The sequence below is a fragment of the Tinamus guttatus genome, unplaced genomic scaffold (assembly GCF_059628265.1).
Source record: "Tinamus guttatus ecotype Peru unplaced genomic scaffold, ASM5962826v1 Tinamus_guttatus_pri_ptg000035l, whole genome shotgun sequence".
Classification (NCBI taxonomy): Eukaryota; Metazoa; Chordata; class Aves; order Tinamiformes; family Tinamidae; genus Tinamus; species Tinamus guttatus.
In genome coordinates, this window is record NW_028288569.1 from 5,616,706 (window position 1) to 5,630,649 (window position 13,944).

At 43.4% G+C, this 13,944-nt stretch overlaps 1 protein-coding gene across 1 annotated transcript; it reads left to right on the forward strand.

Annotated features, from left to right (window-relative positions):
- The first annotated feature begins 4,485 nt into the window (after positions 1-4,485).
- Positions 4,486-13,151, forward strand: LOC148595995 (E3 ubiquitin-protein ligase CBL-B-like). The gene is made up of 3 exons (XM_088533860.1): positions 4,486-4,655; positions 12,460-12,710; positions 12,993-13,151. The coding sequence occupies exons 1-3, from the start codon at positions 4,509-4,511 to the stop codon at positions 13,015-13,017; spliced, it is 423 nt and encodes a 140-aa protein (XP_088389986.1). The 5' UTR covers positions 4,486-4,508; the 3' UTR covers positions 13,018-13,151.
- Positions 13,152-13,944: the final 793 nt, after the last annotated feature.

A 13,944-nucleotide genomic window follows, 5' to 3' on the forward strand; every position in this document is an offset into this window, starting at 1 on the left:
CCCTCTTATTTACAAGCACGACTCCATCAAGTTCAACTTATCCTTCCAATCCAAGGATAAAATCAGTGGGCCTGTAGCAGAGTGGGCTAAGCCACAAGGCTAGTCCTAGTTCCCACATGAAAATCACCTTTCAGATTTCTAGAAACCAGCAACAAAAAACAACAGAGTAGGGTTGAGGACTGGATGACTATAAAAAAGTCAGTAAAGTATCTGGAGGATAAAGAAAGAAAGAAAGGAAAAAAAAAAGGAATTCATTTAGAGCTTGATGAATTAACTAGATAATAATCTAAAGACAAATTGTCATTGTTACCACTGTTTTTCTCCCAAGTAATTAGCTACTAAGCCAGGAAACTGAGCCATTGCTATACCTAATTAAATTAGCAATAGATTTCTCCATGCTACAGGTGATGTTTTGTTTGCTGTCTCTATAAATTTGCTCTGCTAAAACACATAAATCTTTTGCAAACTAGTTTATAAGTTATACACAGTGCTGCAGCTTAACAGCCCCAAAATCTCCAAACTTTTTTCCTTTTCATTTTTTTTATGTGTGTGGTTCTAAAGAGCCTAGCACACCTGACTACTATAAAAATAATAACATGAAATGATTTGCCTTTTACTTTCACCGTATCACTTCACTCCACACACTGAATACCCTTAGCGGTTGTGCCATGCATGAGGACAATACCTTATCTTTTCTATACGGTTCCAAATAAATGCTGCCTCTTACCTCTTCGTTCTTTGTATGTTTCAGCAGATTTTGGCAAAGAACTCCTTCAAATGGGGCTAAACACAAATCAACACCGCTTCCCGACCACATACGGTGACTGAGTGTAGAGGATCAATAATATTTTAAATGTGTGGTAAACAGGGAGGGTGGGGGAGAACAAACACACACGACAACAGAAAAGCCACCAAACCATCTTTCTTGCTTCCAGCTACAGTGAGTGGCTCTTTTATACAATTCATGCAGGAAGAGCAACATAAACTTTCATCTACTGGGCTGCACAGCCACTCCAGAGGAATGAGAGTCACCAGTGGAGCAAAATGAAGTTAGCAGATAGTAAAGGGTTAACTGGGCAGATGCAACAACATTGGCTTATTTCTAATCTCCTATACCTGTTTTTTCCCCACTTTCCATGAGGCCGTTGAGCTTTCTAAGAAGCGGTAGGATTTACCTTTCAGTAAGGCAGTCCGGTCAGAAATCCTCATCTTACAGGGGGCTTCAAAAGCTCGAACTAGGCTTCTTTCTGTCTTGATTCCTTCCTCTATCACATTCCGAGTCAAATACCTTCACTCCACTCTTTGATTACAAGATTTCACCAAATCCTTACAGCATAGTCAACCAGACATCATTACATGTATGTTTGTAACTTGGTTAGGGCAAGGATCAATGTGACATAACATACAAGTCACAAAAATTTACTATCTTTGATATACCTGGGTTCCATCCCAGTGTGTTCTCATACCGCAGTTAAAATACATATAAGCAACAGATCAAAATTGTCAGTACCTTTAATATAATTATGAGAACAAGAACAAATACTGGGGGGAGAGAGATTGTGAGGAAGGGAGATCTGGGCAGGCATTCAGGTGGCAGGTACATAACTTGAAGGCCTTAATCAGAAGTCAGACTTATCCATGTAAGCTACATATAGCCCAAAGTTTCTCCTCTTCCCACTGAGATCCCAAGTATCTGATGTGGATTTCTGCTCTGAATCCCTTCTGGTGGTTTTGTGGACTCCCCCCAGGACCTATGCACACCAGCTTCTTAATTTAGACCATTAAAATGCTCCAGTTGGGTTCAGCAGCAGGAATACGCTCACACATGTCCTTAGGACACGGCCACGCACCTGCATCAAAATACTCTAGGAGGCCACAGCCTTCAGCCACCACCTTTTGAGGACCTTTACTCATAGGCACCCCACAGATCCAGCTGGTTACACCAGTAAGCAAAGTCCTTATGTTCTCCGCTGCCAAGAAGGGTATCCTGGGAGCTTCACACACAGCAGCCACTTGTTCCCCTCTCAGCCTCACCTACACCTCAGCTGGCTTCTAGGAATGGACCTTTCACTGTCCTCCTGCAGGCTTGACCCTACTTGGGCAAAGCTGCCTCTTCCAGTCCTCGTCTTGATGCAAAGAGAGCGCCAAAGCACAGAAGGAAACCAAGGGGTGCCAGAGGAAAAGTTTTAAAACAACATTTAAAGCAGCACAGGAGAGAGAAACAATTGGAGTACCCATACTGAAATGGGAAGATTCCAACACATTTAAGGCAAGAACTTGCCAATTCATGTTTTAAAGCTATAGAGGATCAATGATATTTGAGGGAAGCATCACTAACAAGATTTTATTGTTATATGTATGCTCAAGGGAATAACTAAATTTTAAATCAGTGGAAAGATACCAGTATTTAATAAGTGATAATATAAAGAAAAGAAACAGCAAAACTCTTAGAGAAGAATCCACTGTGGAAAATACACTCCACGATATTCAAAAAAAAAAAAAAAAAAACAAAAAACACACAACTGTAAACTGACGTGATTTTCATAAAGACAGCCTCAGAGCTCCGTTTTACCTTTCTCTGTGTGGTCATTAATTACAAAATTAACAAACACAGAGCACAGCTATGCTCAGGGAAACCTTCTGGAAGGGTTCAAGGCCTCTGACCCGTTCCCATTGCCAAACAGGCACCCAGCATCTCCAGCAGCACAAACACAGACTTATTAACCGGAGTCCTCACGTGCTCACAGGCATCTCGCGGCTTTGCCTTTTTTTTTTTTTTTTTTTCCCCTTCACTTCTCCAGGTCGAGCTTTTAACAGGGGAAATCTCAGCATTTGCTTAAAAGTAACCTCGCCCTCCTCAAAATAGAAGGGAAGAAAAAAGAAGAGGAGAAAAAAAAAAAAAAACAAAAAGAAAGAAAACCTGCAAACAAGTAAGCAAGTAGAGGAGATGCAAAATAAGTTCCTGCTTTCTCTGGCCACGAAGGAACTCTGAAAATCGCGAAAGGACAAAAAAAAAAATCCCAAACCCCCAAGGAGGGGTCCAGGCTGCTGTTCCTACCGCGCAGCAGCCGCAGCCCCGCGCGGCGGGAGGGGGATCCCGAGGGGGCCCCGCGCGGCGCCGCTACCGCCCGCCGCAGCCCCAGACCCCAGTCCCGCTCCCGCCTCCTCCCACCGCCCGCGAGCAGGGGCAGCGTCTGGGGGCGGGACAGGAAGCTCCGCCGAGCTCAGCCATTGGGCACCCCAGCCATCACTCGGGACCCGCCCACCCGCTTTTCCCGCCTCAACCCGCCCCCTCCCTCCCCTCTCCTCTCTCATTGGTGGGATGGCGCGTCAATCAGAGAAGCCTGCCGCTTCTGATTGGCCTTGCCGAGGTTGGGAGTTCCCGCCCGTGGCAGCCTCAGGGCTCGGCGCTCCCCGCCCCCCCCCCCGGCGCGCATGCGCGGCGGCCCGCGCTGTGCTCGGGCTGGGCATGTTGCGGGGAGCGGAGCGGCCGCCAGAGCGACGCGGGGAGGGCGCGGGAGCAGCCGCGGGAGCAGCAGGCGCAGCCGCCGCTGCGCCGCCGGTGAGCAGAGCACAGCACAGCACAGCAGCCTCACTCCGCAGCAGCGCCGCGGGAGCGCAGCTCGCCCGCCCGGCCGGCGCTGCGAGCGGCGCCGCGTGCCCCTCCGTGCGCGCCCGGCTCCCGCATCGCGCCGCTGCCCGCGGGCTCCGCCGCCCCGCGCTCGCCCCCACGGTGGGACGCGGCGGCGGCTGCGCGGGGAAGACCCCCCGCGGGGGCGTGTGGAGAGGCGGCGATCGCCAACGGTCGCTGCCAACGGCCGCCCGCGGAGCAACGGCCGGGCGGGCGGCGGTGGCGGCTTCGCGGCAGAGCGCTCCCCGCGCCGCCGCCCGCCCGCGGAGGCAGGGAGGGAAGGGTGGCTCGTCCGAGGAGGCGCCGCTTCGCCGGTCTCCGTGCTGCGCGGCGGGAGGAGGAGGAGGGCGGCGGTCCCGCCGAGCAGCCCCCGCGGCCACCGCGAGCCCCTGCGCGGCGTGGGGCCGGGGCGAGCGGCTCCTGGGCGCTCCGCGCCGCCGCTGCGGGCGCCTCGTGCCGCTTCGCTTCTGCATTAGCTGCTCTCCCTATCGCCCTCTTGGCCCCGCAGCGTGACCCCGGCGCCGGTGCCGGCGGCAGGGAGCCCCCGCGGGACCGGGTGGGGGCAGCGGCCGGGGCCCTGCGCCTGCCTGTTCCCCCCACCCCGGCCTCCCGCGTGTTTATGTTGATGTTGACAATAAATCCGGCCTCGCCGCTGGCAGTATAAACTCGGCCCAGGTGCGTTTACGCCGCCTGTCACGGAAAGTTAAACTTGTTCCTAAACATCCCCTCGCCTTGCCTTTTCCTGCCGCGCGCAGAAGGAAGCGTGGGCTTGCGGCTCGCCGCTTTTATTTTTATTTTTTTTTTCTGCCAGACCGTTTTCGGGGCTCCCCACGAGTGTCTCCTTTGTGCCCCCTTGTCCCCTCAGCCCGCCTCCCACATGGCCAATTCCCTGAACGGCCGGAACCCTCGCAAGGGCCGCATCCTGGGCTTCATCGACGCCATCCAGGACGCCGTGGGCCCCCCCAAGCAGGCGGCCGCCGACCGCAGGACCGTGGAGAAGACGTGGAAGCTCATGGACAAAGTGGTGCGTGTGCGCGGGGCGAGACGTTTCGGCGGGCGCGCGCGGGGAAGCGGTGCCTGCGCCCTGCGCTGAGACCTGTGTTTCAGGTTATTCAAGCAGCGGCCTTTTTTCCTTTTTCTCTGCCCTGTGGCTATCGTTTTTTAAAATCTTGATTTGTGGAGGGAAAAGAAATGAAAACAAATGCGTGTGTTTGCCTTGGGCTATTGTTATTTGCAGATCCTTTAAAATGACTTGAACTTGAAGAACCCCCCCCCCCCCCCCAAGAAAAAAAAAAGCCCCCCCTGTAAACTTGGTTCTTCCAATCAGACACTCTGTATGTTTGATGTGGGGTCATTTTGTTAGTCGGAAGAGGACACCTCCGAAGCATGCAAGTTCAGTTAAGCTAATCATCCCGTGAGGCATGCTCACGATGGATGCGTTTGTGCTTGCAGGAATGCGCGTGGAGCCTGGCGGATGTCGCTCTTGTCAGTATAGTAAACAGATTTGTACGGTGCTCTTAATTTTTAAGCACGTGTTCTGGATTTGTATTATTTCTTAGGTACATTTCATTTTTAAACCATAAATAGGCACTGTACTGAAACTTACTTCCCAGGAAGTTGGGAGGCGGGAACATAGACCATAGTTTTCTAGATCCTTGGATGAACTTGATATATTTTTCTTAGCATTATGCAATATGACAGCTTGCTTTAAAATAGCTAGGAGGATTTCTTAGCAATGCTAGGAATAGTTGGATTATAACACAGATATCTGCTCAGGAGATGCAGGAGAGGGCTCTGCTTTGCATAGAATTAATACTGTAGCACTTCTTTTTGAAGCTGCTGAGAGAGCTGCTACTTGTTAGGCTCAGATTCTTACATAAGAAAAGTTGTGCCATTTTAATTAGAGTTATTAATTCTCCATGAACTGGCCTAACTGTTGGCTTTCCATGTGGTTCTTGTGAAGTGATGGTGTTTAATGCATCCTGAAGTTCGTAAGTAGCTACACTGACATAGTGGAGATATTTAATGTTCTGTCAAGTGGTAATTTTAAAGTATTTGAGTACATTTGTACATTTACTTGTACATTTTACTCTTTGCTCTAAGAATAGTATCTGTATTTCTACTGCCATTCCTGATGCTAATTGAAAACTTAAAACCCAGCCTAGATGCAAATCTTCGTTATGACAAAGACTTTGTTGAAGTTTCCTTGGTAAGGAATCAGGATGCTGCATATGAGAACTGCAAACACAAACGCTTGGGAACAGGCACTCTTCTTCGGTAGGAAGAAGTTTTCAGTTTGGAAAATCATAATGTGGTTCACTAATGTTGAAACTATGTAGAGAATGTACAGCTTGGTTCCTCCTGTGTCAGGCTGCTTGCAAAGCTATATAGTAAGGTTGTCCTGTGTTTGGTTTGTATGGCCACGGGTACTAGAAAATCTTAATCTTCTTGGCTTAGACTTGTGGGTTGCTTTTACTCAGCTTTTAGAGGATAACTTTATTTGCCACTATTATAGCAGAGCATCAAAACAGTCAGTGTGGCCTGTGCTGCAGAATTCACTGGAAAGGCTGGACATTGCACTTGCGCTCTCTTTTTCATTTCACTGGATAAGTGTCCTCAATTTGGATCTTTAATGTATCCTCTTTAAGCTACTGTGAGTTAATCAGATTTTATTTCTAAATCCCATTAAAGTATACCAGGCCGGGTGATGTCATAGCGTGAGAATGCTGTAGCTTCTGCTTGAGTTTGTGGTGCTTGTTCTTTACAGTGAAAGGATGCGCTTGAGCACATTTAATATGTTGACAAACAAATGCTGAGTCCCTTACCCTTGTGTGGCAGTAGGCACAAGAAAGTCATTTTCTCTACTGTCCAAATCAAAACCAGGGATTAGAGTCAGAAACAAAAAACTGCCTAGTGGACAGTTGCTTCAAAATCCCTTTTCTGGAGTTTGTCCTATGACCGATTTCTGTGACGGATCACTGACTGAATTAATACCTAGCTAAGGTGTCAGGCTCTGCAGTCGGTGCGGTGCCGCCAAGGTCAAGATTGTGATTTTTGAGGCCTATTTTGCCTCTTGTAATAACAGGCATCCTTCTTGTTTATTCTCTAACTAAATCGCTATGATAACCATCTCTTTCCTCCAGTGAAGTAGCTAAAGTTTTCTCCCATTCTAGAGACGGAAGGCTTTGGGAGAGTAGAAACAAAGCAAAGCTTTTAGTTCAACCAAAGAACTGAAGAAAGAACAGTGTTCCCAGCTAGGAGCACAGTTCAGTAATTCCTGATTTCCATTTCTTTCTTTCAATTTCCTTCTGTATCTCTTTTTCCTTCCTCTTCCTTTTATTCTCTCATTTCTTCTTTTTTTTTCCTACTTTGATAGGTGAGACTTTATGCATGAGTAAAACTTCTTTTCAACAATAAGAGCTTTACCAATGCTAGAAATACTACAATTCTATAGGAACTGTACTCTGGGACTGTTTTTTATGGTGCAAGTAAGAACTTTGCTTATTCAGAGATATCATGCCAACTTCTCTTTGCAAAAATGCTCATCTGTCATGCCTTAAAATTGCGAAGACTACATGATAATACTTGTTTTTTGTGACTTTATGCCGTAGCTATTAAAATAGGCACGAGGCTGTGGTTCTACTTAATGTCTTCTCTTCAATCTTCTGTTACCAGTTTAGAAAAAAAGTCCCTCAAGCATGCAGATTTTTGAAAGAGTTCTTTGGCAGGACAGAAGGTTGGGATACTGCCCCTGGTCCAGCCCTACTAGTAAATGTGGCTGTAAGCAGCATACTTGCAGGGAGGCAAAAATAATTTCTCTAGTTATAAGTGAATGAAATATGACCTTATACCAAACTCTTGCTTTTTTTTTTTTTTTTTTTTTTTTTTTTTTATCCACTGGAATCTGTACTTTTTCAGGTTTACTGATAGGCTTGTTACATTAATCTAAAATACTAACTACACTATTAGTGAGGCACCAATTGTTAGGGCCAATATGCAGTTTCCCTGCAAGTTTTTCAGGCCTAACAGTAGCTTTACCATTAAAAGCCAAAAGTATTTTACTGATTTCCCTCACAATGCAAAGAATCATACCTTGTTTGTGATTTGGAAGTTTAGGCTTGATTCAGTGCTTGAGCTATAAAAATGCTGTATTTTAAAAGTTGCAAGAGTTATTGTTAGAAATAACTCTAAATCTTCCTGTTAGTATTAGTTAAGTTGTACAGGATGGTTTTTCTAAGAATTTGAAGATAATGATTTTGTAATCTAGAAACTAGCCATGTATTACTATTACAAGATAGTGGTCATCTTGCAAATGCCTAGAGGGGGGATGCTTCCTGTGTAAACATGGAAGTAGTTTAATTACTCTGTTGCTGTGGCGGGAGTTGACAGCAGTGTTTTGCATATTCTACTTTGTTGAGTTTCAAGCCAGGAAACTTCTGACTTGTTTTGAACAGGGTTTTTTGATAGGAATGTTTAAGCAGCTTTCAGTCATTTTCCAGTACGCATTGGGCCTGAATATAATTATCTTCTACTGTGAAGATTAACAATATGTTGTCTAAACTGTTTGTCTGCTGTCATGGCCCACTCAGCTCTTTGACTATGTAGAGTATGGAGAGCAGTTGGATTTACTATTTGATATTATCACAAGAGAAAGTTGGATTGTGTTCCAAAGCTCTTACTTTTGACTTGGTGAGTAAAAGCTTTATTTCCTCTGTAACTCATTTAGCAGTATGGTTTTGTTTAAATTAATGTTTGTCAACATCCAAGTTCTCAACATCATCTAAATGTGTACCCAGAGCACAGTACATCAGCTTGACACTGTGTTTGTTAGTTGCTCTTTGCAGTGTATAATGTAGTTATTTTATTCCAGTTTGCAACCTTCGACATTGTTCTACTGCGGATACAGAATAGGATATTATCAATCATAACCACGGTGTTCTTCAGTGTATTAACTTCAGTTAAAAGCAGAAGTTGATTTCAAGATCTGCAGTCTGCATTTGCTGCTTGTGAAAAAGGACGGGAGTTTAAATATTGCACAGAAAAATAGAGAAGTGGGAACTTCTCTTTTTCTAATCAGCATAAGGTATAAATGACCCTTTAAGGTCAGCTTTGCTTATATCGTGTTCCTCCAGTATGGGAATATGTGGCTCAGTTGCAGCATGGTAGCTGTTGAACAAACACTTGCTGTTTTCTCAGCTAAAGAACTGGATAACCAGACACCTTTGCTTATGTTTTGATGAGATGGCTTCTTTCAGAGGATTTTTTGTTTGGTAATTACAATACATGGTAGTTAAGGGAATTTCTGATTCCCTTAGGGAGAGAGAGTTATATGAAAAAGGAGCATAATGTTCAGATTTCATTCATTTTCCTGATTAGCACCATCCTCCCACTCCCTGCCCCCCCCACCTTAAGTTCTTCAGAATTCAGAGAGTTGGTAGCATTATGTGATGCATTTTTTCTGGAGAACTCTTGCTGTCCCTTACTGAAGAGCTATCTCTATCCTGTCTGTGGTATTTCAAAACACTTTTGTCCTTTTTTTTTTTTTTTTGACTTTTTCTACCTGGTGGTAGAAGATACTAGTTCAGCAAGAGCTTTTTTAAGTGCAATTTGGGAAGCGTCCAAGCACTGATACTCTGTTCTAGTGCATTCGTGGCAGCTGAAAACTGAGCATTTAGTAGATACCCTACTTATTAGGTATTTGATCAGTTTTAGCTCTGTAACTTTCCTTGTATTGTCTTTGATTAACAGTAAGTGTTTAAGCAGATGGTGTCTGGGTGGCCGTATGTTGCTTGAATGAAAGTTGTTTTGTCCAGGGCCTTCCAAACCTTTTATTTGCTTTAAAAGGTTTTCTGGCAGAAACCTGATGTCTAAATATGATGAGAATCCATTCTGTTCATCTCTGAATATGGCATGAAATCATGCCCTATAACTTAAGTTTCATTAAAAACTGTTGAATTTCTAAGGTGCTGATTACCGCCTAAATATTTATTTACCGCACAAAGCTTTTGGCAGTAATAGTGAGCACCTTTCCTCTTACTTAAAGACATCAATCCCTAGCTTCTCTTTCCTTTTCCTTGCTGTTATGCAAAATCTTGGCAAGGCAGCATAATTTATCTATGCACCTTCCTGCCTCCAGGTGCTGCAGAGGGGAAATTATAGCAAAAGAAAGTGTTCGGGGTTGAGTTGGAGTCCACCCTTTGAAGCTGCGAAATCCCTTCCCAAAGGGAGAAGGCAAAATCCTTGTTAAGTGCTTCCCCCTCCCCCCGCTTCCTTTTCCTGTCAAGTCTTTGCAAGGCTCTCCCGGACTTCACATACCGCTCAGAGTAGTGAAAAGTCCTTGGAGGAAGTCGAAGCCAAAAACACAGGTGATACCTTGGGGAGTTCTTGGTGTCCCATTCGGGTCTTTAACTATGGTGAGCCAGTTTTCCTCTTGGGTGCTGTTTCCTTCCCAGTGCAGGTGTGTTTGCTTGCTGTGGGGCTGTTATTTTAGAGTGTGAGACTAGCAGTACAGCAGCCTAGTCCTTTTATGTAAGAGAGAGGCAGAGAGGAGCTTCATGCATCCTAGCAACATGATCACAGTGACCTATGGTGCCAAGCACATGAACTTTTCAAAGTTATGAATGGTGGTGTTTCTTCTTGTTCCCCTCCCACCCATCCATAGGAACTACAGTAAGCTTGCCTGGAAGTTTCTGACTTAACTGTGTCGTTCTATTTCTGCTGGATAGGGTATTCCTGGAGTCATTAACAAATGTAATAGCACTCCTTTGTTTCTGTGCTTCTGGGTGTTGGACTTTTCCTGAGTGAGATAGTAAAAGCGGTTTTTCCTTCTCAGCTTACTTCAGGGAGAGATGTTTCTTTCTTGCTGACTGATTGCTTTTCATTTTTTAGCCTGAATGCTTGCTAAATATACACATGGCTACTTCCAGTCATAACAATACTCAAATCACACACTGATATGATTCATGTCCGCTTCTACAGCGTTAGAGAGGACTGCTTTGTAAAATGTTGTGGAGTTTTTTATTTTGGTTTCCTTTGGACTTTTCGTTTTATTTGTTTTGAGCTCTGTCTTCTTTTGAAGAAAGGTATGTGTGCCACTTCTGTTGGATTGGTAAATCTTTTGCGTCAGCAGTTGTCACTTCTTACCACTTATTTTTAATTGTGAACTTATGTGGTACGTGTCAGGACGTCCTGACTCTGGAAACCATATGGTTCACTAGCCTGCTCTTTACAAACGTATTTCCTTTGGACTGAAACCTGTGTACTATCTAAAAGCAAAGAAAGCTCCCTACTACCTCACTGGATCACTAACTTGAACTAAATGTTAAAATTTTGTTCTTGATGAAAATGCGTAAGGCTAATTGAGTTGTACTGTAGATTTTTTTTTTCCACATGACATGAGTGTTTTACAGCACTCATCAGATGAGTTCCTGATCTACTACTTTGTATAGAAGCTGAAAGAATTCTAAACTCAGAAAGTAGCAGTGGGCCAGTACCAATATTTCTTTTTGGTAGTTAATAGTTTGCACTGTTCTCATGTTCAGTCCACATATCTTTCCACTATGTCACTGGGGACATGTTAATATGCTTCTAGGTAAACATTTCATTCAGCCAAAAATCAATTATATGCTTGCTTTGTGATGCATAAAGGTCTGTCATTGGCAACAGTTTCAAGTTAGTGAATTTCTTAATGGTGTAGGTCTAGAAATGGGGAGTTCTCAGCAGCAGAAATGAGATAGTTTTGATTTTACAGCGCTATGTATTTAACAGGAAACTTCCCCCCGCCCCCACCTGGAAGTGCCTAGGATGCTGCACTTCTTTTTTTTTAAGTTGGTACCTTAGCAGGAATAAGAGTCTGTTTTCATCAGTGTTATGGTATTTTTGCGGCCTCATTAGGTACCTCAAAAGAATTTTCAAGTCATTGTTATGTAACATAGCTGTCTCCAGATGATACCTATAAAGCCTTTATACCACATGGACTTACATTTTTTTCCAAAGTGTTTGCGTGTGTACAGCTGCACACACATGTAGTGTGCTACGCTGCACTGTTGTAGTTAGTTTAGCAGTCTGTTTGGGTAGCTGAGTGCAATAGCACTTAACTGTCTTAGTATTTTCAATCCATCCACTCTTGGTTACAGAACATAACAGACCCAACTACCAAAGCAGACAGGTAGCCAAAAGCTACCATGAACTGAAAAACACTTCAGCTTTTAATGTTTTGTTTTCTAGATTACTGTTTATGCATGACTGTTAATTTCTGATCATCCTAATTAAAAGCTTTTGAGACAGTGACCTCATTAGACCCTTTTTGTATGTGCAGAGATTTCAAACTCCAAATTCTTACGACTTTTAAGAAAGTACATTGTTGGATAGAGAAGAGAGAGCTAATTAATGAAATGCGAAATTATAAGACCAGTTCTTACTAGACATTTAAAAATCCATAGGGAAGCTCACTTCTAATAATCAGAGCTGCAGCAAATACACTCAACACCTAACGTAGAGAGTAGTGTTTTGATAATATGCTCTGTAGCATACAGTGGACAAGCCAAGACACTTCTAGATAAAAACACAACCATAAACTAAAGAGATATGCAGAAAGATGGATGAGATGGATGGGTTCACCTCTTCAGAAGTCAAGGGATTTTCCTTTTTAATTTTTTTTTCTTTCGTTTGATTTGGAAGGGATTTCTTGGGATATATTTGAAGTAGGATTTAATTCTCTGTGCCTGGGGTTGGCAAAGTATGCTCGCACCTGTGAATTTAAGATGTCAGATCAGCTTTTGCTGCAGTGCATTTCTTTTCTTTAAATGTTCTTTTGTTTTTGCTTTTAGGTAAGACTGTGCCAAAACCCAAAGCTTCAACTGAAAAACAGCCCACCTTACATACTTGACATTCTACCAGACACGTATCAACATTTGAGACTTATACTGAGCAAATATGATGACAACCAGAAACTTGCACAACTCAGTGAGAATGAATATTTTAAAATCTATATTGACAGTCTTATGAAGAAATCAAAACGGGCTATAAGACTTTTCAAAGAAGGAAAGGAGAGAATGTATGAGGAGCAGTCACAGGACAGGTGAGTGAAATACTGTAGTATGGATTGCCTTGCTTGTCTGCATTTTTAACAGTGTGGTCATTGTGTCCTGACGTTTTTAATTATTTAAAGAGCAGAAATATTTATTGTTTGGATTTGTTGACCCTGCAGGTCAAGCAGTAATTTACTGGATTTGTTCCACTGTGTGCTCTTATCTGTCACTTTTTTGTGACCTTTAAAACCAAGTCCATTTCCTTCATAAAACATTAATTTAGTTGTAATTACTTGTTCAGAGGGCCTTACAATATGTAGTTGTTCATCTAGCATAGAGAGACTCTTATCTGGCTAGAGCGTGACCTCTCCAGCACCCTTTGGAAAACCGAGGGAGCCATGATGCATATTGACTTAGTGCTTTCATGAGTGGTGAAATGGAACAAATGAATATCCACATTTTTGAGAAATTGTGTGATGTTAGAATACAGTAAGAATAATGTTAGCCTGGTGCTGAGAAGTCTTTTGAGAAACTTAATGGAGCCTTGGTTTGCAGCGATTCAATTCTGATAGCAGGGATTAATCTCTGCTTTGTATGTACTCCTTTGGTGATGAGTGGGGAAGGCTTTTAATATTTGATAGTGTTACATAATATATTTTAAAAATTGTATTTCAAGAAGTTCTCTTCAAAATCTGTGGTTTCGCCTTGGAAAAGGTATACAGAAGTTATCCTGTGTTGTGGCACTTAGCCTCTGCCATGTGTGATATATCTTTGAATCTATTCAAGTAAAGCTTATGTGACACTGTTTCTAGAGTCTTCCCTTTTCAAAGGAGGTAGTGGGGAAGCAGAGATGGCAAGGAAGTGAATGAAGTATTGAATGCCTGCTATTTTTCTTGCACCTGAGCTCAGAGGCAGGGCTGCGGTATAGTTGTATAGCTAGTGAATCTGTTGGTAGTAGTAGTGAAATGTCTTGAATTTTTGTACGTGTCATTATTGATATATTCTATTTATGTATATGTTCCTCCCAGATTTTTAGCAATGATTGTAGCTAATCAGTATACTATGGTAGTCCTGCTGTGTTTGTTCGGTAGCTCATCTGAAGCTTGATTAAACATCTAAGGTCTTTTAAAACATTTTTAAAGACTTCCCAGTTGTTAAGCTGCTTAGAATAATTTGCCTCAAAAGAACTCAATATGCAGTTTGAGACGTTTTAGTGATACAGATCTCGATAAATGTTTTAGAATGTTTTCACTGTGGAGGCAGTATTACCAAAACCTATGGAAG